Raw genomic sequence first — 27,895 nt, 5'->3', positions numbered from 1 at the left:
AGCAAAGGAACAAAACACACGTTGGCTTTTCATGATAAAAAGAACGGATTGAGGGCGTGCCAGGCGTTATTCTCCAGCCCAGAGCAGACCCTGGTGTGCCAAGGGGCAGCATGGTGTAAGCCTTGCGCTGTGATACTGAGGCAGCGTCAGCCCGCTCTCTGGCCTGGCAGGCAGAGGCCATTTACCGCACCCATATTCCCAACCGACCGCCCTTCGGCCCGGGAAGGCCCGACTGGAGCCGGCGAGGCACAGCCGCCGCTCCCCTGCGGCTCCCGCTCCGGCAGGAGGCGGCCGCAGGGAGCCGGGAGGGAGACACGCACCCCAGCTCCGCTCCCCGCCGCTGCCGGACGGAGCCTCCCCTCACAGCCGAGGGAAGCCCCCTCACCCCGCCGCCATTTCCCGAGGAGCCGCTGACCCGCCCCGCTGAGGGGGCGCCGCCGCCTCAGGGAACCGCTGCCCCGCGCGCACCAACGGCCGCCGCCCCGCGCGCCACGGGAGGGCTTATCCGCGCCGCGCCACCCCCAGCCAATCAGCGCCCTGCCGCCGGCCAGTCAAGAGGAGGGCGGCGGAGACGTCACTTCCGTAATTCCAGAAGTACCTCCTGAGGCGCGGCCGGTCCCTTCCCTTTCTATGGCCGCCCGCCGCCGGCCACGTGACCCTCCCCCCACGCGCCTTGGGCGGCCGCTCTCTCTGCGCGGAGGCCGCACTCTATGGTTCGGAGCGCAGAGGCGGGAGGCCGGGGAGTTCTCGCGAGAGCTGGGATGGAGGGCGGGGGGGCGGTGGCGGCGGCGGAGGAGGGAGGGGGAGGAAGTGTCATGGCGGCGGCGGGCTCAGGCGCGGGCACCTCAGCGCGGGGCGGCGGCGGAGGAGGCGGCTCCTCGACGGCGTCGCGCTGGTTCTTCAGCCGCGACCAGCTGGAGAACACCCCATCCCGTCGCTGCGGCGTGGAGGCCGACAAGGAGCTCTCCTACCGGCAGCAGGCCGCCAACCTCATTCAAGATATGGGCCAGCGCCTCAACGTGTATCCCCGGCGGGGGGGGCCTTGTGGGGTGGCGGGGACGGGGCTGAGGGGAGGTGGGGCGGCGGGATCGCCTTCTTTTCCCCCCCCTCTCGCCCTCACCCTTCTCCCCGGTGTGTGAAGCCTCCCCGGGACTCTTCCCGCTCCCTCTCCGGGGGGATGGAGCCGTGGCCTTGAGGCACAAAATGGGAGGAGGAGCCTGGCCAAGCCCCCGCTTCGCCGCCTTTGTCGGCGTGTGAGGGAGACAGGGGCTCTCGGGGGCTGGAGGTAGAGTCGCCTCAGGTCTCCTCAGGGGCTTTCGGGCTGGAGGTAGAGTCGCCTCAGGTCTCCTCAGGGCCTCTTGGGCTGGAGGTAGAGTCGCCTCAGGTCTCCGACCTAGCTAAAGCCTCGGAGACCTGAGGCGACTCTACCTCCAGCCGCCTTTGTATCCATAGCTGCGGATTTAGACACTTTTAAAGTGATCCCAGTTGCTTACAGACCCATTCTCCTTGAAAATTCTCCTCCTCACTACCCGTGACTTGATTATTTTTAAGAGTAAGACCAAATCCCCTACCGACGACAGTGTACCTCCCTTTTTTTGGTTCTCGCAAGCAGTTTTCTCAATAGGCGGCCTTTCCTTAATTTAATTCTTCCAGGTCTCAGCTTACGATAAATACGGCAATTGTTTACATGCACAGGTTTTATATGCATCATTCCTTCACAAAATTTAATCGAAATGTAAGTATGTTTTTATATGGCATCATAATACGCTCATAATTTTGGCACGCTAACTGAAATGTGTTGTATTCCTTTGCTGGATCGTAAATTTCGGTCTGTTTACAGGAATTCTAGCTTCTTACCAGTGGCTTAGAAGCAATAATGGTACTTCTTCTCAACTTTGAATTATTTTAACTAGTGACAATTAGGTTTTATCTTCTGCCTTCAAAATGAAAAAAAACAAACAGGCACCATCAGCAGACACGTTTCAGAATTGTGAAGAATGCATTTAGATGTTTGGAATGTGGCTGGTGCTTATGTGCTGTAGTTTGAAAGGCTGATGTGTAGGAGCACATGTTTTTCTTAATGAAGTCAGTGGTGGTGCTAGCGTGGTGTGTCTGACAATTATAGTGTGTATCCATATGGATTATGTATCTGTTCTTTAAAAACAGTGTAAATTCATTTAACTGGTTTAGTCTTAAGCAGCTTGATGATAAGTCATATTAGACAAGAAAAATCTTTAAATCTGATGAGAAAGTGCTGGCTCTTGTTTCAACTAATGAACGATTCTGCTACGCTGAATCTGAGTACAGAATATGTTATAAAGAACTGAATTCTTTAAAAATACTGTCTGTTAGTGAGGGATTTTCTAGTAGGTGTGGAACTGGAGATCCCATCCTGAAAAATGTAATCCTTTTTTATGTCCAGTATTGGATGCAATAGTTAGAAAACTAGTAATATTCTAGGTACTTTTATGATTAAAGAAAAAAAAAGTACTTTGCATCAATATTTTATACTGGCTTTGCAAGAACAGTTGATAATGGTGGTGGTATGTTACTAATTGGTGAGGTGATTTCTCTCAGATCTTGGCTTTTTGTGACAAAAAGCAGATTTGAGAGCGTTACAGATGTTATGGTGTAGATCAGAGCAGACTTTGGTCTGCCAAGGGGCACAATCTTGCAGACCTTGCACTGGCTGAAATTTGGGCAGGTACACGTGGGCTACAGTGTCAGCCAACTCTTTTCCCTGGCATGAATTTGTCTGTCATTGCTGGCAGAGCCAATCAGTGTCTTATTTGGTGTTTATTCAGCAGGAGTTACATATTAGTTTGTAGGTACATTTCACAAGTGTATTTCAGTAAATTCAAACTTCCAGCAAAGTTGTTACCAAAACTGTGGTGTTAGAGCTGTTTATATAATAAAAGCAAAGTGTCTAAGTACAACCTGAGCTAAGTGTGCATAAGCCTGAAACACTTTAATGGGAAGAAATATATAATGTAGGTTTTGTTTGTGTAGTGATAGAGAGCTGTGTATTGAATGGATATACATATAAATCAAAATGTTCTGCCCTAAAACAGTTTTCTAATTATAGAGCAAGAATAGCACACATGAGAATCAAGTTCCACCAGGCTTTGTGGTGGATTATACCCTTTGAAAGTGTTTCTGTAATATATCAAGGGAAGGCAGTAAAACAGTTGTTCCATCTTTGTCCTGTTCTGGGCCTCCTTAGTGTAAGAAGGCCAGGGAGCTACTAGAAAGAGTCCAGCAGAAGGCTGCGAAGATGACTGGGGAAATGGAACACCTCTCTTATGAGGAGAGACTGAGAGACCTGGGTCTGTTTAGCCTGGAGAAGAGAGGACTGAGAGGGGAGCTCATCGGTTCTTATAAATATCTAAAGGGCAGGTGACAAGAGGATGGGGTCAGGCTCTTCTCAGTGGTGCCCAACAACAGGACAAGGGGCAATGGACACAAAGTGGAACACAGGAAGCTCCATCTCAACATGAGGAAAATCTTACGTTGAGGGTAGCACTGGAACAGGCTGCCCAAAGAGGTGGTGGAGTCTCCTCTGGAGATACTTCGCCTGGATGTGTTCCTGTCCAGCCTGCTCTGGGTGACCCTGCTTAGGCAGGGAGTTGAACTAGATGATCTCCAAAGGTTACATCCACCCCCTACCACTCTTTCTCCCCTCTGTGTAGCTACCCGTGTAGCAGTAATTTGTAGCCAGTGGAAGAGGAGCTGGTGAGGCATCCAGAGTTTTCTGTGACTGGTTTGCAGACTTGCTAAACTTGGCAGAGCTGCTTGGAATGGAGAGGTCACTCTGTGTAGAGCTGCTGTAACTGGGGTTGGTGTTACCTACATCACCGGCTAGATTACTGTGTGTACTGTCACCTGGTAATCTGGGATAGATTTAGGGAGCAAGAAGCTTTAGCTGTTGTCTTCAGGTTTTCACCGGACACTGAGAAATGCCGGTTGCTTGGAACTGGAAGCACAGTAGTATTTGTCTGCATAGTGCCCTTGTTATGAAAACCACACCTTAAGTCATATTTATGAATCTTAAAATTCAGAAGTAAGCTATGTAGGGGCTGAATGCCCTGCAAACTGCAGCTAGTTCAGGAGGGGCAAAGTGTGTTAAATTAATTTTCAGGTAATAGTATTCAAATAAAAGTTAAAGGCAAGTGCACTGCAAGTGAGCAGTCAGTAATACTGATTCCTGATGAAGTATTTTCTGTAGCTTTTGATGAGTGTAAGGCCAGACAGCAGCGTTGGGTGTGTATTGATGGACAAATGCATTTTCTTACTTACTTTCCTATAGGGTAAAGAGAGTGGTCTCAATGAATATGAGTCGCTTTTAAAATACTCCCAAACCATCTGGCAGGTTCTCTGTAGGGAAAACAAAAGCTGAGGATTGTAATAAATACTTAATATCAAATCTCCAGAGTACTTGGCAGGCTCAAAAATGTAACTATTCATCCACTGCTAGAAGAAACTAGCCCTTAGAAATTAAACAGTAAGGTACTGGCAGTCTTGAAGCAGCTAAGACCTAGCTAAAATTTTCTAAACTACATGGGGAATATCTCTAATGTTTCTTTGTTGTGTGTGGAGTGATGTTTATCCATGGCAAGAAGGAATCTTGAAGGCTGGGGCTAGAAAATTAGATGGCCATTAGTCAGGATGCCTTATGGTCTCCAGCTGAAGAAAATGTAGCCTTTGTTTTCTTGTTTTATTGGTAGGTTGATGTTTTTAGTCAAGTAATAAACACTTGTGTATAACTGCTGGGTTATACAAATAGGGATGTATGTCTTACATATAAGTCACGTGCACGTAATTGTTAATAAACAGGTCTTCTTGTGGAAGTTTGTTTACTGAATAGCTGTTGTCCTAATTCTTGCTTCCTTCAATAGTAGTTTCTGCTAAACAATTTTACAGGCTTTCAGGATTTTGAGTCAACTGTGAATAGGGAACAGAATTTCCAGCAGTATCTTCCATCTGTAGAGCTACAGGTGTGGCTTGTTAATGTTGGTTCATTTTGAATGCATTACACTTACTGCTCTAATGACCAAATATCCTTGTTTTTAGGAAGTTAGAGTGGGCTAGCAAGTCACTTCTGAATTGCCGTGGATTGTCTGCAGAATACATACATTTAGGTGCAAAGAAGACTGTATTGAAGCTTTGAGGTTGCAATCCAAGCAGGTTAAGACCTTGCAAGGTTGCTGTGCTCCAGTAATAGGGAGGAAACTTGCTTTACCGATTCTAGTAAGGCAGAATTGCATGCCCTGACTACTAATTTTCCCTAATTATGCAAATGACATTTCAGGAACTACTATGAACCTCCTCAGCAGTAGTACAAATTATTCTTTCTACATTACTGTTACCAGGGCATAGTAAGTTTGGTTTGCTGGGTGTATAGTTGGGGCTAATATCAGGGCAGAGAGGAAACTTGCTGGCTTTTTACAGGAAATACTAGCCTGACTGTTAGACTTTAAAATATCTTGAAAATTAAAATTCTTCTGGAAATACTGTTTCTCTAGTACTTGCTGTGTTTGATATTATATAGCAAATACCTCTCTTAGAGGCTTATTCTTCAGTACACTGTGATTTGAAGAACAGAGAAGGGGGAAAAATCCTTGGTATGCTGGAAATGAGAGGTAAGGCATCCAAATGGTCACTGGATTTTAAAATAACATCCTTAGAAATGCCATGTGGAATACCAGACAATCAGCTGAAAATATACTTGATGTCAAGTTGGTTTTTTTTGTGTGTGACAAGCAGTGGAACTTAGCATAAGTGCCTAGAGAAGGCTGCAGGAGGAATTTTTTCCCTGAAGTGCAAGGTAGATGAGTTGGATGGAAGGATTGTTTTGTTTCCCGTCTAGATTCCCTTCCTGCCTCTCGTGCCCTGCCTACATTGCAGTATTAAACAGTTGACTTTGCAGTTATGCAAAGTTCTTAAAACTTTCATAGGACACAACAAGCTTTAGTTGGGGCTGTTTTGGGCACTTCAGATCTGTTTTTAATCATGCAGTTTAACATATTTGCTGTTTTTATGCAATGTGAGCTCCTGGTTATAATAAAATAATTGCAACTCTTTGTGTTCACGTTTGAAAAGCCTCTATCATAGACTGGGACCACTTAAGATATTAAGCTAATTTTTATCAAGTCTAAAAACATACTAATATTGGTATTAAAAGGGAGAGGGAGTTCTCAGAAAACTGTGTGTGAGCTGCAAGTGTAGCCTGAGATTATTCCAAATGCTTTTGTTGTAACAACACTGGTTTTACAATGTGTTTTCTGCTTTTTAAGTGAAAAGGACTTGTACCACATTTACCAATAAAACTTGCTGTATAATGCTCTTGGACTGTTGTAATAAGGCTCTTGGTTTTTCTATTTCAGTGGGACTTGGTTTCTGAGATTCTCAGCTGGTACAAAAATGAGGCCTAATTTCGTAAATCATGTGTGTTCTTCTAAAGATATTTCTCAAAGTCTTAAAGACTCTATTTTGGGTGCATGGTAGAAAACGCCTTGAAGTTATTTCATTTATCTTATGTCAAATGAAGATGTTTATATATAGGAAGCTCACAGCTGTGTCTAGTCTGCATCTTTAATTTTGCCTTTTTGTTCTACTTTGCTTTTTCTGTGGGAAATGAATGAAACTGTTTGAGTAACTTTGCCACTTGTGTGCTTAGCAGGGTGTGTCGTCTTCGCTGAGGACTGTTTGCGTGCCAAGGCTGAAATTTTATTAGGTTGTCTATTTTCCTGAATAAATACCAAAGGAGACAAAAATACTGACCTACTGGTCAACTGGGAATGAGAACCAAGACAAAGACATGAAGTTCTTTGGCTAGAAGCTAACACTTCTTTTTCTAAGGAAATAGATAATTGGGGTGAACATAGATTTTTTTTATTATATTATTATTATTATTATTATTATTATTATTATTATTATTTTATTTTTTAAGCAGAGTTAAATGTCAGTTAATCAGTCTCCAGATCTGTGTTTTATGTAACATCTTGGAGATCAGGAATTGCGTGGAGCTTTCTTGGCCAGAACTGATCTGTTTCAGTAAATTAGAAAATATCCTGAAGTCAGCCTGATAAAGGAGGTGCTTTTTTGGAATGAAATAAAACTTCAGTTTAGCCAAATATAGAATAACAGTGAGTGAGAGTTTTCTGATGGTTTAATTGTGCAGTTACTGGTGACTTGGTTCAAAGAATGTCTCTGTGAAATGTAAATAATTTCAGCTAGAGTAGTAGTTGGAAATTGATATATTTTTTTTTCAGAAAGGTATGTTATGAAAATTCTGTGTATGTCTTAAGTACCCACAAACTGTGTGGAAACAGACGTTGGTTTAGTATATCTTTGGATTTAACTTGCACACAAAGCTGGTTCAAAGAATGTCTCTGTGAAATGTAAATAATTTCAGCTAGAGTAGTAGTTGGAAATTGATATATTTTTTTTTCAGAAAGGTATGTTATGAAAATTCTGTGTATGTCTTAAGTACCCACAAACTGTGTGGAAACAGACGTTGGTTTAGTATATCTTTGGATTTAACTTGCACACAAAGCTGGCAAAACTGTAAGGCCTGAGTGCAGATTTTTGGGGGTGTGTGATGCTCGGGGATGATTGTAGGGCTAGAGGGAGGAGAAGAGTAGGAAGCAACAATTCATTGTTCACAGGGCAGTTACTTTTGTTCTTCTTCAGCCCACTATCTACTTGGCTTGCTTTAAATTTAAAAAAAAAGTGGGGGGAGGGAATTGTGTGATCCTGGGGAGATGGAAAGGATCTTCTTACTTTATATTAAAGCTTCTTCCCATCAGCATTCTATTTCTGATTCCATACATGTCATGACTCAACACAGTGAAGTCACTAAGCGAGCAAAGTTGAGTTTTAGTTTTCAATCTATCATGGTCTACCTTGTCATATCCTTTTTCCTGAGTAAAAATTGAGGCAGTTCTAGTCTCTGGTGTCCTCATGTCCTTGGTGGTTGGACTAGATGATCTTAAAGGTCCATTCCAACCTAGACAGTTTTATGATACTATTAATACATCCTCGTTTCTGTCAAATGTCTTGTTGTCTAACGTGTTTCTTCATAACTCTATTGATTCTTCGACATTCCCCATTTCCTTTTTTCTCTGTTGTTTATGTTTCTCTGACTTCCCCTTCCCTGCTAATCTTAACTTTTCCCAAAAGCTCGGGATTTGGCCTGAGAATGTAATGCTTCCTCTTGGGCTGGCCCTGGTGTAGAAGGTACAAGCCCCAGACACCTTCCTCAGTTCTGCCTGCCCTAAATTGCTGAAGCACCCTGGGGAGGGATTACCATAGAGGTTATATGGATGAAACAACTGTAGATGAGAGAGATTTGCTTGAGTTCCTGCATTACTGGGCTGGAGCACAGTCTGTCTGCACTATAAAATACCTTTATATGGCACATGTATGTTGGGTTATACGTGTGCGTGCTACCGTCCGTCTTCTGGCACGTCAAAGCTGGTGCTGCTCCATCTTTCCGAACTCCAGAGTGTCTTTTCTTTGTATTTAGTGTTTAAAAGTTTATCTCCCAGCTTGTTTCAAGTAGTGTGTCCCTTGCAAAGGGAATTTATTCTGGAATTTCAAATCATTTCTTCAAGCAAAATGAGTAGGAATTTCTCAAAAATCATCAGAAGTCTTAAATGACAGTGTTAATATGGCCTTGTTCAGCAACACCTGACTTCAGGTTTTTATTTCAGTCATTTGTAAAGCTTAAGTTACAAGGTTCTTAAGAAGAAAGCAGTTCTTTTATCTCCATCGTAGAAGAATTTGTTCCCTGTGCCTTGTTTTGGGTGGTTTGGGTTTTTTTTTTAAATAGATTTCTTCACGGCACATTTCCATTTGTCAAAGGGTATCACCTTCCCAGGGTGTCAGTTTTCCTCAAGTCTGCCAACTTTAAAGTTCTACTTCAAGATCCAAGTGGACATTTCAAAGTGATTTCAGGGGGCAAAAAGTGCTCCTTTGAAGCTCCTGAAATGTAATGGGTGATCGCTTATATGTTCATGTCTAATTAGTTTGTTGCAGTTTTTCATATATTGCAACTATTTATACCAAATGTTTCATTGTGACATAACAAAGGGCAGCTTGCTAACAAAAAGAAAAGGCAAACCTCACTTTAGGGGGGGAAGTAGGGCTGCTGTTCAGTTCATTGGGTCTGCTTCTACTTGGGCACTGAATGGGAAATCTGATACCTGCACTGCTTGCACCATGCATTAATTAAATACTCAACCAGCAGCTATTTCAGTCTCTGAATAAAGGCTTTATACTGGCTTAATCTTAACTAATTTAATCTGTCCACGTCTTTATGAAGATTTCTACTGTCACTTTAATTCCTGTTTTACATGGGGAAGTTTTGCATACAATGAGGACCCTGCTAAGTCATTGATGTTTAGCCGCGTTCTGTAATACAGATATATCAGTCCTTCTGGCTGACAACTAGGCATTAAAACTCTACTTCGTAGCTAACTCCTGGGTGATACTGAACTGTGAACGGCTGCTTTGCTGCCAGCTTATGACACCAGGAGTTTTATTAAAATTTTCATCTTGAAATGTAACTTGTAGTCTTTACTAACATTTGATGTTACTGCTGCCTTGTAAATCCTTGTGCTTTGTTCACTGCTGGGTATATAGTGAAGTTTCTAAGAGTAAGCTTTCACTTAGACAACCTGATTTATATAACAAGCTCTTTTCCTTAAAGTTCTCTGCAAAGTTTCTTGCTTTTTAGGAGAATCAAATGTTAGCAGAGCTGTTTTGACTTTGACTGAAAAGATGGTGTAATGGCTCACTGCTGGGCAAGAAATGGGATGAACTTTCTCACTAAGTATATTTAACTTGAAACAGCCTGTTCTAGTGTGACTAAATCTGCTGGACCAAATCTAGTCTTTTTATGTTGAACTAGGATTAGTTTGACCTCAGACATCTGACAAATGTAATTTAGCATTTATGCGACTCCTTCCTGGTGCTGCTGAGAGGATTACAGCAGTTATAAAATAAAGCATGACTGGTTATTTTTGTTGCTTTGCATGATTTCAGAACTGTTTAAAAACAAAAAACAATGGCAAAAAAAACCCAAAGCCCCCAAACAAATCTGACTTCTTAAACCTTTTCTAATTAACAGTTTAGACTCTCCATAAAAATTCAAGTCCTACTTGTAAAAAAGTTTAAAAAATACATATATGTTTTTCTTCTTCAGATAATATCTCCTACGGCATTGTTTTTGGCTGCAAAAGTGGAGGAACAACCACGGAAACTTGAACATGTTATTAAAGTAGCACATGCCTGTCTTCATCCTCAAGAGCCACAACTGGATACAAAGAGTGATGTAGGTGGAAGTCATGGTTTTAAAGATAATCAGATGATGCTTCATCTAATGATGTGTTCAGTTTTCTTGACTGGATTATTGCTGTCTGTATATTAGAAAAAAAACTTTTGTTTTTACAGCATTTAAGTCTTTTGTACTATTTAATGTAACTTATTAAAGGCTTGAATATTTGGGTTATAAAACTTGAAGAGGTTGCACCATCTTGAACTTGCATTATTCTTAAGGCTTCTCTATGTACAGTAGAAGACTAGATGTTAAATAAGAGGTTTCAGGCGTGGTTCCATAAGTGACACAGTTTGCACAGAGAGGAGTTCAGGACACTGTGTGTGTCTCTCAACCAGCAGCTCGTTGGGCACCGATGTCCACGTTCTGTTTTAAAGGATGTGATAGAGTTGTCAGCTGCTGCCTCTGCTATATGTTGGTTTTCCTTTCATTTCCCAAAGTCTGTGCAGCTTCCACTTACTTTGTAGTTCACATTTTCTTTCCTGAGGTGAGTCTTCCTGAAACCAAACGTAGGAGGAATTATGGTGGAAATGCCCTGGAGTTGTTCAGCTTGAAGGTCAGGCTGAGCTAGTTATACCCTGCTGGACTTCAGCTGATGTATAAAACTATTTGAGCACCTTTGAGTACTATTTGAGCTCCTGGCTCTTGGAATGACCCATGGAGGGGTGTGTGTATATGGGGGGGTGTGTGTGTGTATATATATATATATATATATGTGTGTGTGTGTATATATATATGTATTTGAGTCCACAAGCTTAAGCTAGCTTAACAGAGGCCAGCTGAGTATCCCCAGCTGTATTTTAAACTACTTGTAAAATTAATAACCTGCCTTGAGTTATTTGAGTTGATTTTCAGTGGCAAGCCTTTGTAGTTCTTACAGCATTCCCTCCTTTTCCCCAAAATGCTTTGCTGGAGTAGATTGCTTGCACCATGCATTAATTAAATACTCAACCAGCAGCTATTTCAGTCTCTGAATAAAGGCTTTATACTGGCTTAATCTTAACTAATTTAATCTGTCCACGTCTTCATGAAGATTTCTACTGTCACTTTAATTCCTGTTTTACATGGGGAAGTTTTGCATACAATGAGGACCCTGCTAAGTCATTGATGTTTAGCCGCGTTCTGTAATACAGATATATCAGTCCTTCTGGCTGACAACTAGGCATTAAAACTCTACTTCGTAGCTAACTCCTGGGTGATACTGAACTGTGAACGGCTGCTTTGCTGCCAGCTTATGACACCAGGAGTTTTATTAAAATTTTCATCTTGAAATGTAACTTGTAGTCTTTACTAACATTTGATGTTACTGCTGCCTTGTAAATCCTTGTGCTTTGTTCACTGCTGGGTATATAGTGAAGTTTCTAAGAGTAAGCTTTCACTTAGACAACCTGATTTATATAACAAGCTCTTTTCCTTAAAGTTCTCTGCAAAGTTTCTTGCTTTTTAGGGCAGAGCTGTTTTGACTTTGACTGAAAAGATGGTGTAATGGCTCACTGCTGGGCAAGAAATGGGATGAACTTTCTCACTAAGTATATTTAACTTGAAACAGCCTGTTCTAGTGTGACTAAATCTGCTGGACCAAATCTAGTCTTTTTATGTTGAACTAGGATTAGTTTGACCTCAGACATCTGACAAATGTAATTTAGCATTTATGCGACTCCTTCCTGGTGCTGCTGAGAGGATTACAGCAGTTATAAAATAAAGCATGACTGGTTATTTTTGTTGCTTTGCATGATTTCAGAACTGTTTAAAAACAAAAAACAATGGCAAAAAAAACCCAAAGCCCCCAAACAAATCTGACTTCTTAAACCTTTTCTAATTAACAGTTTAGACTCTCCATAAAAATTCAAGTCCTACTTGTAAAAAAGTTAAAAAAATACATATATATTTTTCTTCTTCAGATAATATCTCCTACGGCATTGTTTTTGGCTGCAAAAGTGGAGGAACAACCACGGAAACTTGAACATGTTATTAAAGTAGCACATGCCTGTCTTCATCCTCAAGAGCCACAACTGGATACAAAGAGTGATGTAGGTGGAAGTCATGGTTTTAAAGATAATCAGATGATGCTTCATCTAATGATGTGTTCAGTTTTCTTGACTGGATTATTGCTGTCTGTATATTAGAAAAAAAACTTTTGTTTTTACAGCATTTAAGTCTTTTGTACTATTTAATGTAACTTATTAAAGGCTTGAATATTTGGGTTATAAAACTTGAAGAGGTTGCACCATCTTGAACTTGCATTATTCTTAAGGCTTCTCTATGTACAGTAGAAGACTAGATGTTAAATAAGAGGTTTCAGGTGTGGTTCCATAAGTGACATATTTGGGTTATAAAACTTGAAGAGGTTGCACCATCTTGAACTTGCATTATTCTTAAGGCTTCTCTATGTACAGTAGAAGACTAGATGTTAAATAAGAGGTTTCAGGTGTGGTTCCATAAGTGACACAGTTTGCACAGAGAGGAGTTCAGGACACCGTGTGTGTCTCTCAACCAGCAGCTCGCTGGGCACTGGTGTCCAGGTTCTGTTTTAAAGGACATGATACAGTTGTCCACAGTTTGCACAGAGAGGAGTTCAGGACACTGTGTGTGTCTCTCAACCAGCAGCTCGTTGGGCACCGATGTCCACGTTCTGTTTTAAAGGATGTGATAGAGTTGTCAGCTGCTGCCTCTGCTATATGTTGGTTTTCCTTTCATTTCCCAAAGTCTGTGCAGCTTCCACTTACTTTGTAGTTCACATTTTCTTTCCTGAGGTGAGTCTTCCTGAAACCAAACGTAGGAGGAATTATGGTGGAAATGCCCTGGAGTTGTTCAGCTTGAAGGTCAGGCTGAGCTAGTTATACCCTGCTGGACTTCAGCTGATGTATAAAACTATTTGAGCACCTTTGAGTACTATTTGAGCTCCTGGCTCTTGGAATGACCCATGGAGGGGTGTGTGTATATGGGGGGGTGTGTGTGTGTATATATATATATATATATATGTGTGTGTGTGTATATATATATGTATTTGAGTCCACAAGCTTAAGCTAGCTTAACAGAGGCCAGCTGAGTATCCCCAGCTGTATTTTAAACTACTTGTAAAATTAATAACCTGCCTTGAGTTATTTGAGTTGATTTTCAGTGGCAAGCCTTTGTAGTTCTTACAGCATTCCCTCCTTTTCCCCAAAATGCTTTGCTGGAGTAGATTATATGAGATCCAGACAAAGTAAATCTTCCTGTGAGAGATGGTTTAGGCTGGTATAACAGAATTTGTAGCAACGCTTACACTGGTAGAAGAAAATATTACTGCAGTGAAGTGTTCTAGTTGTCAGTTCTACCTGACTTGGGTAGTGGGTACCAGTGGGTTTCTTGGGTAGAAACTTGTGTTTCCAGTACCAGGGTTCAAATAGGCAGTGTGTGATTAGTGATTAAAATTTTGAGGCAATAGCCAGCTACGTCTTGACCTGTTTGCTTATTTGTTTCAGGCATACCTTCAGCAAGCCCAAGAGCTGGTTATACTTGAAACAATAATGCTTCAAACTTTAGGTATGTCTAAATATCTCCTGTGTGGGCATCTTGCCATGAAGAAGTAATGGGACCCAAGGAACTGGATTTTTGATGTGCTGTTGGTACACTAGAATTTTACTGGTTTTGTGTACGACTTCTGACCTGTGAATGTAATTTTGTATTAGCAGTTCCGTTGTGCTCACTTTGGAGAAAAAAAGGCCTAGCTATACTAGTGAAATAGATCTTTCTGACAGTTTGATGGGGTAGAAAAGAGTACCCTTTCCAACAGATTTTTACTCTGAAGTATTAACTACATTGGTATTTCTTCATATAAGGTAGCAAGTTGTCTTAGGTCAGCCGTGTATGTGTCCTGAAGCGATTGGGAAGAGCTTTGTACCAAGTGCTCTTCCCTATTTTGCCTTTCAGTAGAAGGACATGATGTAATTAAGCAGAGTTACTCTCTCAGAATGTCACAAGTGATAGTGTAACCAATTAATGGTTCAGGTAATTCCAAAATTTGAAATGGAATGTTCTGATAAGAAACTCTTCTGACTTTAAAGTGGCATAAATAGAGATAATTACAGCTAGCAAGCCTGAGAACACCAGCTTACTCAGGTATTCTTAAATACCACTTCGAGCACATTGCTTAAAAAAAAAAGCTAACAGTAGTGACCTAATTCTTAAAATAGCATCATAAGCAAAGGTTTCTTAAGACACTGACCTACAAATTGACTTAATTTGTAATTTCGTAGGTGCAACAAGCTTAAGTCTCAGAAATCAATGAATGTAGTGTGTGCGCATGCAGGTGTATTTCAGTGTGTTTGTAATATAGCTTTTACTGACTTATTTATGGACTAGAAACTGCTCAGGTATGTTCAACTTAAAAAGTACAGTAACTTCTCAAGTATATGTATTTTTAGAACTTGAGATGGCTGAAGGAATGTTTTACTAATTGATCTTGAAATGTATATACTCTCTGATGTTCAAACATATGAAAAGATGCAGATTAAAAGGCAGTTAAATAGTGTTACTTGATCTTCAGCGCAAAGGTGTAGCAAGCATTTTAGGTCTGGGTAAAGGAAAGGGGTTTGGTTTTTTATTTAACAGATGAAAATGTCTAGTTCTAAAATGTGTTCTTAACTCTTCAGGTTTTGAGATTACCATTGAACATCCGCACACAGATGTTGTGAAATGTACGCAATTAGTGAGAGGTCAGTGACTTTTAACACCTTCTGTAAGTCCTTTTTTACTTTTCTATTAATATTTGAAGGTGATGTTATTTGTCTAATGTGATCTTCACCAACTATGTTATCCAAAGAGTTTGTTTAAAGCTAATTACTAAAAGCTTGATCTTAACCTTTAGAGTCCAATAAGGAGTTTAGTTCTGTCCTTCAGATTTTTTTTTTACTTGCTTATTAGCTTCTATTTTAATAGCGTCTGTTCCATGTTTTCTTAAATACCAGAAGCAATTAATAGTTGAAAACTGAATAACCAACTACTATCATTCTGGGTTGATTGTTTTCACTTGGAAGTAGTCTTCCCAGGTAAAGTTTAGCTTGCATGTTGGTGGGTGGCTAATGCTAGCTTTCTGCCTAGCAAATCTTTTTAGGTAATGAATTGGGGGATAAAGACAGTGCATAACAGGTCTGCCATCCCATGCAAATACTTCCAGATGTGGCTTAATTCTTTTTTCTAGAGCAGGGTGTACTTACTTGTTTTGGATGGTAGAACAGCTCCCCAAACCTTTTGTTAAACAATCATTTCCTCTAACTTGGATGCAGCTCGTAAATGTGGCTCTAGTTAGAGACCTGTTTTATTCTTTACTAATTTTTGTTGAATTTTGGCACTCCTTCTTTAATTCTTAAATCAGTTTCCTTTGGAGCTCTAAAAAAAAAGAAAAGACAATCCTGTTATAAGATGGAGGATGAAAAAATGAGGAATCAATTGTAAAAGCACCTAAACTAAGCTTCTCACTTTATATTCTTTAATTAAAAAGTGGTAACGACTAGACTATGATTGTTAGTCTTTAGTCATTAGCTGTTGTTGCACTGAAAAATGCAAAGTTAAGTGCTTCAAAATTATTTCTCTTTCTTTATAAAATATATGAAAGTTAGGTGCAACTTAATCATGTTAACTCGATCTGTTTTGTAGTCACTCTAGAATTAAAGTTGTTCTCTGAAGGAAAAGTGTCTCTCCTGTCTCATTTTAAAGTAGCTTCCTGCTGTAGTGTCTGCAGAGTTTGATTCCCAGTGCGAGTGGTGCTCTGTGTAACTCATTTGCATATAAAGTAGTGCTTTTTTTGCCATTCTTGCTATAAGATAATGATTTTTTGCTCTCTGGATTTGATTGTGACTCGGTGCCTAAGTCTCACTGCACCTAATGTCTCAAGAGTCTGCAGTAGCAGCTCTCTAGGGTTTAGCTTTGGGTCAGTGTAAATGTGAGCAGGTATTTCACTGTTTTGTGAGTCCCTGCACTTCTGCTCGGTGTGTGGGGCTGCGGGGAGGGGTGACAGACACAGGATTTGCACATCAGCAAAGTCTATTTGACTTGGGCCTACAAGAAGGAACGCATGCTGCTACACAAACTTTATTTTCTGTAGGCAAGGGTAGAGACCACTCTAAGACAGTTCAGCTTTTGCAGTTTGACGAAATACTTAGAATCCTACAATTATACCAAGTCTCCACATCTGAAGACTCCCGTGAGGCTTGAAAACCTGTGTTTCTCAAGCGCTGGTGGAAAGGGAATATAACACATCAGATGCTTGGAAACCTGCTCACTGGAGTAGGTGTGCTCCTCAGTGTGTGTGTGTGCAAACAGAATTCTGGTCAGCGTGTGCCCCTCCATGGGCTGGTACAGGCTGTGAACACGAGACTCAAGTACCTCATGTTAAAAACCAAAAAACCAGGACAATAAATTAATCCATAAATTAAAAACATTGAGCATGAAGTCTGTAGTAATGCACGCAAGTCAAGCAAGTAGAAAATAATGGCTGTGGAATGTTATGTTTAAGTATTGACTAAATGAAGAGATGGGCTTGTGGGCACAGGGATAGGTCTTCAAAGATGCGGTGGTTTGATTTTAATTCTCTATCTCTTAACATTTATTTATTGGACAGTGTGTTGTTTTAATGTGAATAGGTGCAACACTTAGATAGCAAGTCCTGAAGCTTTCAGAATGTATCTAAGATTTGTCAGTGTTAAACCTTTAGTACTAAAGGGATTGACTGAGAAGTTAAAGAAATGCAAAATTGCTTCATCCAGTTCTGGTAACATGTCTTCTTGGACAAAAAGCACTCTTTCGGAAGGCAGCGATACCTTTTTTTATTAAAGGTGATTAACTTACCCAAGGCTGTTACGATTAAAAACCTCCAACTGTATGTTTGGGGAGAGCAGGAAGGGGGGACTACAATGTGGCTGACTGCTTAAGTGTACTTAAGGTTTTGGCTTAACACCTGTGCACTGAGTTGCCATGGGGGTGAGAAGATGCCCTTTTGCTGGCTAAGCTTAAGTGGCCAAGAGGCTGGCTGATTCTCCAGATCACTTTTTGTTGTCTCACGTCCAGGGGAATGTGCTTTATGCTCTCACTGTTACCTGTATCAATCTGTAAGATACCCACTTAAAAAAACAAAATGGAAAAACAAAAAACCAAACCAGGTTCTGTTGATGATGCTCAAAAGATTCAGCCACATCCTTTGTTGAAGACTGTCTAGTCTCGTGATGGCGTACCAGAATCAGTTGCTGGAAGCTGAAGATGAACTAGTAAGTGGAAATTGGTGCAAATAAACATAATTGCTTCAACATACAACTTAAAGGTTGCATTCCTCATCTCTAAGATTGAAAGCCTTTCTGAAGGCAGTGTTGGACAAGAGATCATTGTAGCTGAGGGGTGACTGGATGGATACATAATGACTCATGGTATTCAGGCATTAAGGTATCTATTTCTTCTGGTTTTGAAAGATCCATGAGTTGATGAATTGTTCCAGCTTTACAGTTTGGTCAGTATAGCAGAAAAGGGAAATGGTGTGGGCTCAGTCTTTTTTCTGCACCGTTCTTCCTCAGTGTCAAGAGACTGAGAAGAGGAGACAGGACCACCTTAGGATCCCCCAGGTCCTCCTAAGGAATCTGGAGGCAGAGAATCTGTGAAGGCCTGCCAGCAAGCTTCAGTGCCCGTTCCAAGGATGCTCCAGAACTGAAGAGAGAAGAAAAGGAAAAAGGGAAAAAAAGAAGAGAAAAGAAAAAACACCAAAAAACTGTTCCTGTTGTCAAACTACCTTACTGGCTTGAATGCTGGTTGGGTTATCAGCCGTGAAATGTCCCCTAGTGCCAAGACCATAGAATCATGCCATGGTCCTCTTAAGCTCTGGTGTAAAATCAGGCTGTTCCCAGCCTGCTTCTGGTGGAACTTGAACTGGAGGAATCTGTATCCTCATCTCCATCTTGGGAAGCCTTCAGTCATTCCTTTTTCTGTGTTGCTTACACAGCCTTCTTTTGGAACTGAAGATTGGATCCCATGGATTTTTGGGATTCGTCTTGCTGTTCTACAGGCTATCAGGTATCTTGAACATCCTTATTAATCTTTGGTGAAAATTGCACCGTCAGATTCTTCAAACATGCCCCAGTATCTGTGTGCACAGCTGCCGGTGGTTAAATTGGGCTGAGAAAGGCAAGGTGGCAGAAGAGGAGATGAATCTGAATGAATCTGCTTTTTCAGAGGGTATTCTGATGAGGAGAATTGAAACCTTAGTATCCTGAGTGCAGGGGAAAGATCTTAAGCACCATCTGAACTCCATCATTGCTACAGATGGCCTTCACATTCTGAACGGGCTTTTACAGGCTTGTTCCCAAAGTTTAGGTAATTTTGGGAAAGTAAAGCCACGAGGACTGCTCAGACCAGAACGCCTACACCATGGCTTCCTCCAGTCCTTTCCAGATCCACAGGCATCCACCACCACACCTTCGGTCAGAGCCTGTGGCTTTCTTCCTTTTGCCCAGGAGGACTTCAGCACAGTTTCTCTCTTCTGATGTTGTCTGACTTCCTGGCAGTCTCCTTTTTCTGGGGAATGCTTACGTGTGTTGTCAGGGTCCCAGGCGTGGCCACCCACCACTCTCCTAAGGGTGGCTGGATAGTCGTGTTCTCACAATTATCTCAGGATCGCCTACTGCTGAAGAAAAAGACTCAGACTGGCCACCCACCACTCTCCTAAGGGTGGCTGGATAGTCGTGTTCTCACAATTATCTCAGGATCACCTACTGCTGAAGAAAAGACTCGGATATCTTGGAATTGCACCAGCTGAACTCTGTGGCTGTGCCCAGTAAAAATCATGGGTGGCTGGATAGTCGTGTTCTCACAATTATCTCAGGATCACCTACTGCTGAAGAAAAGACTCGGATATCTTGGAATTGCACCAGCTGAACTCTGTGGCTGTGCCCAGTAAAAATCATTTTGGTTTCCACTTGGGAATTTCTTGGAGACAGGAGCCTCTTGGAAGATGTATCGAACAAGTAGCCCTGTTTCAAAATCTTGATTAGTACTTCAGTAATCCCCTGCCTCATGGTATTTTGGTTTCCACTTGGGAATTTCTTGGAGGCAGGAGCCTCTTGGAAGGTGTATCGGACAAGTGGTCCTGTTTCAAAAATCTTGATTAGTACTTTAGTAATCCCCTGCCTCATGGCTGCTTCTGCAGCAGGGAGACAGGGTGAGTGTTTTTAAAACACTCCTGAATGGTGAAATATAGCAGTGATTGTTAATGGCCAGCATCAGTCATCAGTCCTGCAACTTGTGAGTTGTAACAGAGCAGCTCTGCTGGCAGCTTTTAACCTCTCCTTCAAGATGATTTTAATTTGGAGATGCAATTTCCATAATAAAGGAAATAACACAGCAAAGTAGAGGAACCAGAATTTGTTAGCTTTCATTTTAGCGATGGATTCTGCCAAACCAAAGCTGTCCTAGATGTAAGAGAAGAGTTTGGGACGGATGTTTTCAGTTGTGCCTCGTGTGAGCATGTGCTTTAGCTGTCAGCTGAACTGGCTTGCTGGTTTTGGCAGATGATTATTCAGCTGTAAATAAGTTGAAGCAGTATCATCCTGCTTGTAGTATAGGTAAGGTATTTAGCACAGCGATTTCTGATTGAGGCTAAAATGTGTGTTTCAAGATGTGATTCTTTTCTTCCAGGTGTGTGTTTTGATTTACTCAACTTTCAAGCTGATGTTAAATAGAAGTTTTCTGGCATCTGCTTTTCTTCCTTGTTGCGAAGGGACGTGTCAGTGAGAGTAGAGCTGCTTCTTGGTTTGGTCCCTTAAATGAAATGTGTTGTAACAGAATACAGAAACCATTGAAGAGCCTTTAAACATTACTTTGATGAAAAATGAAGAGCAAGACATCCATTTCAGTCTTATTAGAGCTGCTTCTTGGTTTGGTCCCTTAAATGAAATGTGTTGTAACAGAATACAGAAACCATTGAAGAGCCTTTAAACATTACTTTGATGAAAAATGAAGAGCAAGACATCCATTTCAGTCTTATTGAACCATTCTGTATTTTCTTTTGTTTTGTTGTGATGGTCTCATTTCACTTTTTTGGTACTATTGCCTTACATTTTTTTTGGATGGGAGGGAGAGAAGAATGTTGAACTCCCTGGTTGTATGGCATGTGCTTACCATTGTCACTTGCAAACTAACTAATGATGGTGTAACACTGTCACATTGTCAGTTCACCTTCTGATTATTATGGACTAGTAGAATTGGGGTGTAGGAAGGGATCCTGACACCTTCCTACGTCCGCATTCTTCTCAGGTCACGGCACTGCCCGGCTGTGTAGCGTAAAGACAAATCTGATCTGTACTCCTCAGCAATCAGTAGAAGTCGAGTTAAATCACATCTCTAATATACTGTTTAAAAAATAAGTTTTAAAAGCCATTGCAGTCTTTCTCAAACTTTATGGAAAGCTTATTATTAAAATAGAAGTTTGACAATATTCCCTTTGACATAAAATTAAACGATACACTTTCTGCAGGTAGCACTGATTTCAAGTGATAGTGTCAAAGTAAGAATTCACTGAAGGCTGCATTCACTCTTCTGTTAAAGGCATTGTGCCCAGCTATTCCATTGTATGCATGTGACAGTAAGTTCTCTTCCTCCAGTGAGGGAGTTGGGGTTTCAGTGCCAGGGGTCAGCTCTGGATGGCTGCAACAGCCCCAATTGGCAGCTTTTCATTTCTGGCAAGTTGCAGTCTTGGGTGGGGATGGGGGGGTTTCATGACTGTAACTAAAAAGAAGTTGTTTATTTCCTATCAAAGCTTTGCCATAGGTTTAACAAACGTGGAACAGAATGATTAGAGGGAGCAGAAAACTTGTTTAAGTGTTTTGGGTTTTTTTTAACCCTCTATGCTGGGGGCTTGCTGTGTTGCAGGGCGTCGGGGGAGAGAGCTGTGGCTGGTTTTGGGGTGGGAGGGTGTTCTCCGGCTCTCCTGCCATGCTCCTCTCCCAGAGCAGAACTGGTGCTGTGCTAGTGCAGGCTTTTGCTGCCAGGGACCCTCTGCGGGCGAGGGTGGGGAAGGAGGTGTTCCCAGGAGGTGTTTGGGATAGATGAGCAACAGGAAACTCTGCCGTGGGTTGTGCAGTGGGAGGGTCAGGCGACGCAAGGACTGGTCCATCTCCAGTTACTGAATGTAACGGGCTCTTCTCTATCGTGGAAAAGATTATTTTAAAGGCCAGTTAGCTAAACTCACATCGGTTCTGTGGAAATCCCAGATGGTGCTTTTGGAAGGTAAAGCTGCTCTCGTTGTGGAGCGAGGCTGAGCAGTTAGCGCCGGTACCTAATCTCTCCCTTTTTCTTTTCTTACAGCAAGCAAGGATTTGGCACAGACATCCTATTTCATGGCTACCAACAGGTTGTTATCCTGAACCTCTTTGTTGCACTGTTGTAGCACACTATAGCTTCCTTTACTGCAGGGCCCCCTCCATGTGTCTTACCCTTGTTGCACCAGGAGACTGGGCCATCTACAGTGGTGGTTCCTTCCTGGGTGCAGTGCGGTGTATTGTACAAGGGCCTGACGGCACAACGGGGTTAAATGCACAATGAGAAGTGTAGTGGTGCTTTCTGATGACATTTTCTCGATTGTGAGTGCATAAGTCTAAAATTGGTAGCCTGAATAGCAGCTAAAGATTACAAAGAGCTAAACTTAACCTAGAAATTCGAGCATCTTGGTAAGTACAAAACTATTTCTAGTTTACACTTGTAGTTAATGGCAGTTTTCTCTTAATTTTAAATATATTGCTCCAATCTTAACTTATAAAATTGTAGTGGGCCTAAGAGCTTTTCGACTAGCTGATTTTTCTTTTCAGATAGACTAATAGTAGTCCAATGTTCTTCCTTTTAGAAACAGCTCTTTAATCTTTATATGTAGTTTTATAAAACTTAAGTACTTACATAAATTTAAAGTTATAGGAGTCCAAATGGGGGTTGTGTATACGTAGCCTGCTGTAGAAAGATGGAATTTGAGAACAGACTTCAGTCTTGATTTCTCAATGACTTTGATTTACTTCTTGCCAAACAACTTTGAGCATTATTTAATAGGATTCCATTACGTGTGGATAGCTTATAAGCAATTACCTGCTGGTTATTGGAGTTCTTCCAAATAAATATTTCTTGGTGGCTCCGTGATGGGGCAGGGGTCTGTGTTGGAAACAGCTGTTAAGAAAAGCTGTGATGAGGGGGTGGAACAGAACCGTTATCTCTGTGGTGCTGCCAGCTGGGAGCTGAAGGCGAGTTCCCAAATGCCACAGGGCCTCTGAGCAGCTACTGCCTGCCTTCATCTGACCATCCCCTTCAGAGCTCTGTGCCTTTTACTGTAACACTTTAATTGACCATATTAGGCTACTTTCTTTTAAGTGCAGTAGAATAACTGGTAAATTTATTTACTGTTCATCACACTTTTTATAGGAAAAGCAAATTAAACTTTTCTACTAGATAAATGGCCTACCCTTCATTTTCTGGAGGCAATGAGATCTTACAGACTTAATCAGACAAATATTCCATGATCTAATGTTTAATTGCTGTTGCTTGACAAGTTACCTTAATCTGCGTGTTAATGGTTGATTTGTTTGTGTTTTCTGTTTTACATGTTTGATTTCCTTGGGTTCCTCGTTGCGAAATTTGTGCGACAGTCTTCACCTCACTACGTTCTGTCTTCAGTACAAGCCCACAGTCATAGCATGTGTGTGCATTCACTTGGCCTGCAAGTGGTCCAACTGGGAGATTCCAGTGTCGACTGATGGAAAACACTGGTGGGAATATGTAGATCCTTCAGTTACTCTAGAATTGCTAGACGGTAAGTAACGCTGCCTTTTCACACCCCCAAATTGAAGAGTTTCTTAGTGTAAAAATGGGAGCGTAGTATAGTAAGAGCATAACTTTAAGCCTAAAATAAGTCTGACTGACTCCACGTGCTGGATGCTCAGCAGAGAGAAAGGTGTAGGAGAGGGGAGAACTTCAGAAGGCAAACTTAGTTTTGAGACCCTTCTCACTTCATCCTCTGGGCTGGGGCACCCATGTCCCTTTTGTAGGTGCAGGTTAGAACTCTGATTTTTAAATGGTGTCCAGAACCAGGAAAAAGGTGGAGATCCCCCCAGTGGAAATCCATGCAGTCCTGGTGCAATGCATGGCTTCACTGTCACTGAGACAGCTGTTCTCAAGCCTGTACATAAAATTGTGCAGGTGGTTCTGTTACCAATTTGGTGTGGTTATGATATCTCAAAACCCTGTAAAATATTTTGTTAAAGGGCTTCTTTCCAGAAGAAAGCACACTCCTAGAAGGCCAAATGGCTAGAAGTTTACTGCCTTTGTAAATAGCACTTATTAGAGGGGAGTCTGAATTTTAGGCCTACGTGTGCTACTGCAGGGGAGGTGGTGGCTTCTGGGGCTTTTGAATCCATGTATTGGATTTGCTGTTAGTTCTAGAGTGAGACATTGGGTTTGGAGTGGTGGTAGAGGCCTCCAGGCTTGGCCTGGCCCAGCACAGCTCCCCACGGCGAGCTCTTCTCCTCCGCTGAGCTTTTATTTCTCAATGGCAATATTTACTCTTTTTTTTGAAAGTGGAAACTTGAGTAGACATCATGTGAAGCGCAGAACCAGAGTGAGCAAGTTGAAATGCCTCTGTCTTAGTAGGCTTCTTTAAGTTGGATCTGTAGGTGCAAATACCACCCTGCCTTCCTCCTCATCCGGCCGTTGGTTTAGCGTGTTTGGTCATTGCACCGTTTGGATTTTTAAAATCCCATGGGCTGTGTGCTGTGAGCTCCCAGTGGACACTGCTTAATTCTCCAAGCGTTTCTGGAGCTGGCGTGTGCAATAGGCTCAGGCAGAGCAAAGTGCTGATGCAGTTCTGTGCTGGGGAGCAGCTTAATTTCTAACTCCCTTGTGGAGTTCTGGAGAAGCCAGTTCTTCCAGACCTGCAAGAGATTGACTTCTGCATTCAAATTCTGACTGTACCTAATTATTTTAAGCTTGTGAGTAAAATTAGAAATAACTTCCACCGATATATATCTGCAGCTGATGGGCAGAGAGACCTATGTTTCCTTGTGGATGTGCTAATTGGAGGGATCTTTGGGTTTTTAACACAGCCAGCTACTTTCCCTCCAACACAAATTAATCAAAAATGATTGTTTAAAGGTTCTGATGGTTCATATTTTGTTCAGAGCTGTTGTTGGTTGTTCCTGAAATTCAGTGGAATGACTGAAAGAGTGACTTTCAAATTTATGCTTTAAAGGAAACTTAACTTCATACAGGGAATGGCCAAGCTCAACGGCAAGTATGTTCTTTTAGGAGCTATTGTTTGTACAGATCTCTCTAGAAATTTTTTGGTGTAACAAATCCAGATTTTGCAAGAGGGAAAATAAAATCTTAAATTCAGACTGTTTTTTCTGAATGCACATTGCGGTCAGAAGTCTGTCAGAGTGAAATACTGTTGCTTTTTTTTGTTCAACACTTGTCTGTCAAAACAAAAGTTTGAATTCAAATCACGTGCAGCCCGTAGTCACTACTGCAAAAGCTCTATACTGTTAGTCTAGAAAAATGCTTAAAGTTTAACCTGCTTATTTACAGAATCAGATGTAAGAAATGGCTTTGGTTTTTTTTCTACCCAGAGCTAACTCATGAGTTTCTGCAGATACTGGAGAAAACGCCTAGCAGGCTCAAGAGAATTAGAAATTGGCGGGTAAGAAATTTTCCTCTAACAGTGTCTAGCAAAAAGAGGTGAACTTCTAGGAGAATTGTGAACCGAGGGAAAAAGTTTACTTGTCTCTTATTGGCTCTTTATTCCTGCAGCCGGGTTGGGAGGGGGTGAAACCTTGAGTCAGCTCTTACCTGTCAGCTAAATGGGAACGCACCGCACAAGTTGTTCTAAGCTGTGTGTTTTTCTCACTTCTTTCCTTTTTGCTCAGGCTAATCAGGCAGCAGCTAAGAAACCTAAAGGGGACGGGCAGGTATCCGAGAACTCGCTTCTTGGTTCATCTTTGGTCCAGAATTCCATTTTGGTGGATACAGTTACTGGTGTAGCCGCAAACACGAGTTTCCAAAAACCATCAACGTCGTTTCCTGCACCGGTACCTCTGACCTCAGGAAGTATTTCTGTTCCAGACAGTCACGCACCTGAAAATCTGGCAATACTAGCGACGGGAATGCCAAGTACCTCATACAGTTTGGCATCGCACCAGGAATGGCCTCAGCATCAAGAACAAACGAGGACAGAACAAATTTACTCCCAAAAACAGGAGGCGTTACCTGCCGGTCAGTACAACATGAACTTCCAGGCAGGGACGTCCGTCCAGTTGCACTCTGGGGTCCATCACAGACCTGACAAACTTGCTGAGCATTCTGCTGTCAAACAAGAATATTCTCATAAGTCAGGAAACAAACACCACGGACAAGTCGCCGCTCCTGTAATAATCCCTCAAAAAATGTCTTTGGATAAATACAGAGAGAAGCGCAAACTAGAAACCCTGGACCTGGACGTGAGAGAACACTACGTAGCGACCCCGGGCGAACAGCAGCATAAAAAACACCTGCAGCCACAGACGGCCAGCAGCTCCTCTGTCACCTCTCCTATCAAAATGAAAATCCCCATCGGAAACGCGGAGAAGCCTGAAAAACACTCGTCTGATAAGAAAGAAAAGGGCGGCTCGCTCAAACTGCGCATTCCCATCCCGCCCACGGAGAAGGGTGCCAGCAAGGAGGAGCTCAAAATGAAAATCAAGGTTTCTTCCTCGGAAAGGCACAGCTCGTCGGACGAGGGTAGCGGGAAAAGTAAACATTCCAGCCCCCACGTTAGCAAAGAGCATAAGGAAAAACACAAAGAACACTCTTTAAACCGCCACCACGGGCTGGGGCACAAGCACTCCCATTGCCACAGCGGGGGGAGCGGCGGTGGCGGCAGCAAACATGGCACTGACGGAGTGACCCCCACTGTTCTGAGGAGCCCCGTTGGCCTGAGCAGCGACGGCAATTCCTCTAGTTCCGGCTCTTCGCGGAAGAAGTTGCACAGCAACGATGCTTCTCACAACCACCACTCCAAAATGAGCAAAAGTTCCAAAAGTTCAGGTAGTTCATCTAGTTCTTCCTCTGTTAAGCAGTATGTATCCTCTCACAACTCTGTTTTTAACCTTCCCTTACCCCCTCCTCCCCCTGTCACATACCAGGTGGGCTACGGACATCTCAGCACCCTCGTGAAACTGGACAAGAAACCAGTGGAGAACGGTCCTGATGCCAATCACCAGTACAGTACAAACAGCCAGCATATGGACTACAAAGACACATTCGACATGCTGGATTCGCTGTTAAGTGCCCAAGGAATGAACCTGTAGTCGATTCTTAGGTTGTTTTTCTTTACCTTGTTTTGTTTTGTTCCGTTTTTTAATTTAAGAATTGTTAGAATGGAAAACTTCCTAATAGAGCAGTAGCAACCCCAGCTGTTGCTGCCGTGGTTTCAGTCTATGTAAGTGCTGCTTTCTCCTTCACTCTGAAAAGAAGAGGTATAGTAAACAAGTCTTTATCTCCACATACGATAGTGTTATAAATACTGTAATAGCATGGAAGGTGCAAAAAAAAAAAATCTCAGTATTTCTACAACTGCAGCTAAGAACAGTAGAATGAACGTCCGCTTTTAGCTGTATAGGATGCCTCGAGCATTGATTATTTATAATTTTGAATACTGCAGCCACAACTTTTCGTTGCCTAGTTTTTGAATGAGTGTCATTGTTTTCTTGTGTATTTATACTGTATGTATGATTTGCATGTCTCAAAGATAAAGGGATTAAAAAAAAACAGTATGCTGACAACTGTTTACAAGAAAGTGGAGAAAAATGTACATACATTTTTGTATGTTTAGATATACCATAAATACTCAGGATTGGAGCTGCTTGTAAGTATAACGAAATACACATAACTTTATTTTATCTTGCCAGAGTCCATCGGTTGTCCAAACAAAGATGGCACTTTGTCTTGTTTATCTTTAAACTGTAGGCCTTATTGGAAGCCGCTTAAAAAGGGGAGGCTTGGCTAGAGAAGGTGCCCGGCGCCGCGCGGGGCCGTCCCCGGACAGTATTACCCGAGGCAGGACACGGGGGAGGCCTCTGCTCGCTCGCTGCGGCCACACCTCGCAAACGTCCCTAGGTTGTTTGGTTTTTGTTTTTTTTTCTGAAGGAAAAAGGAATTAAAATAAAAGTTTACATAATCTTTTGATGTGAAGTGCATTTAAATGTTTATTGGCTTGATGCAGTAAAATAGACACAGAGCTGTTAATAATGGTTATGTAGATTAATGTGACTTAACTGCAATTCATAACTGTCATTGTGGAAAAATCATGTTTTTTAAAAAGAAAAGGTCATAATTTATTTTAATAGTAAACAGGGGTCACCGTTTCCATTACCATTTCAGAATAATACCCATGTTCTGAAACCCCAAAAAGTGTACTCGTGTGTGATGCCATATTTCTTTTACAGGTGAATGCAGTCTTCACAGTCAATAAGAATAAAACTATTGATACCCAACTTTATATTCCAACAATAAAATAGTTACCATTGA

The 27,895-nt window shown here is 41.9% G+C and overlaps 1 protein-coding gene across 4 annotated transcripts; it reads left to right on the top strand.

Moving 5' to 3' along the window:
- The first annotated feature begins 803 nt into the window (after positions 1–803).
- CCNT2 (cyclin T2) lies at positions 804–27,895 on the top strand. 4 transcript variants are annotated; one of them, XM_014941170.1, is made up of 10 exons: positions 804–1,021; positions 1,654–1,735; positions 10,208–10,336; positions 13,804–13,864; positions 14,974–15,036; positions 21,665–21,710; positions 22,987–23,150; positions 24,961–25,031; positions 25,258–26,413; positions 26,512–27,895. In XM_014941170.1, exons 1-10 carry the CDS (start codon positions 816–818, stop codon positions 26,574–26,576), a joined length of 2,043 nt encoding a protein of 680 aa, XP_014796656.1. In that variant the 5' UTR covers positions 804–815; the 3' UTR covers positions 26,577–27,895. The 4 variants fall into 4 exon arrangements, 3 of the variants coding, with proteins under 3 accessions (XP_014796656.1, XP_014796655.1, XP_014796657.1); XM_014941169.1 differs by having other exon boundaries at positions 25,258–27,895; XR_001411924.1 differs by lacking the exon at positions 26,512–27,895 and having other exon boundaries at positions 807–1,021; positions 21,665–22,026; positions 25,258–25,351.

The sequence above is a fragment of the Calidris pugnax genome, unplaced genomic scaffold (assembly GCF_001431845.1).
Source record: "Calidris pugnax isolate Ruff unplaced genomic scaffold, ASM143184v1 scaffold60, whole genome shotgun sequence".
In the NCBI taxonomy this organism is placed as follows: Eukaryota; Metazoa; Chordata; class Aves; order Charadriiformes; family Scolopacidae; genus Calidris; species Calidris pugnax.
Note: the sequence above shows the minus strand (reverse complement) of the source record. Positions and strands in the feature narration are given on the sequence as shown.

Excerpts from the sequence above, each read along its gene's own strand:
- CCNT2 (XM_014941169.1), top strand. The coding sequence starts at position 816 with ATGGCGGCGGCGGGCTCAGGCGCGGGCACCTCAGCGCGGGGCGGCGGC. Across the intron at positions 21,711-22,986 it reads TATTTCATGGCTACCAACAG|TCTTCACCTCACTACGTTCT; the intron begins GTTGTTATCCTG and ends TTTGTGCGACAG. Across the intron at positions 25,032-25,257 it reads AGAGAATTAGAAATTGGCGG|GCTAATCAGGCAGCAGCTAA; the intron begins GTAAGAAATTTT and ends CTTTTTGCTCAG.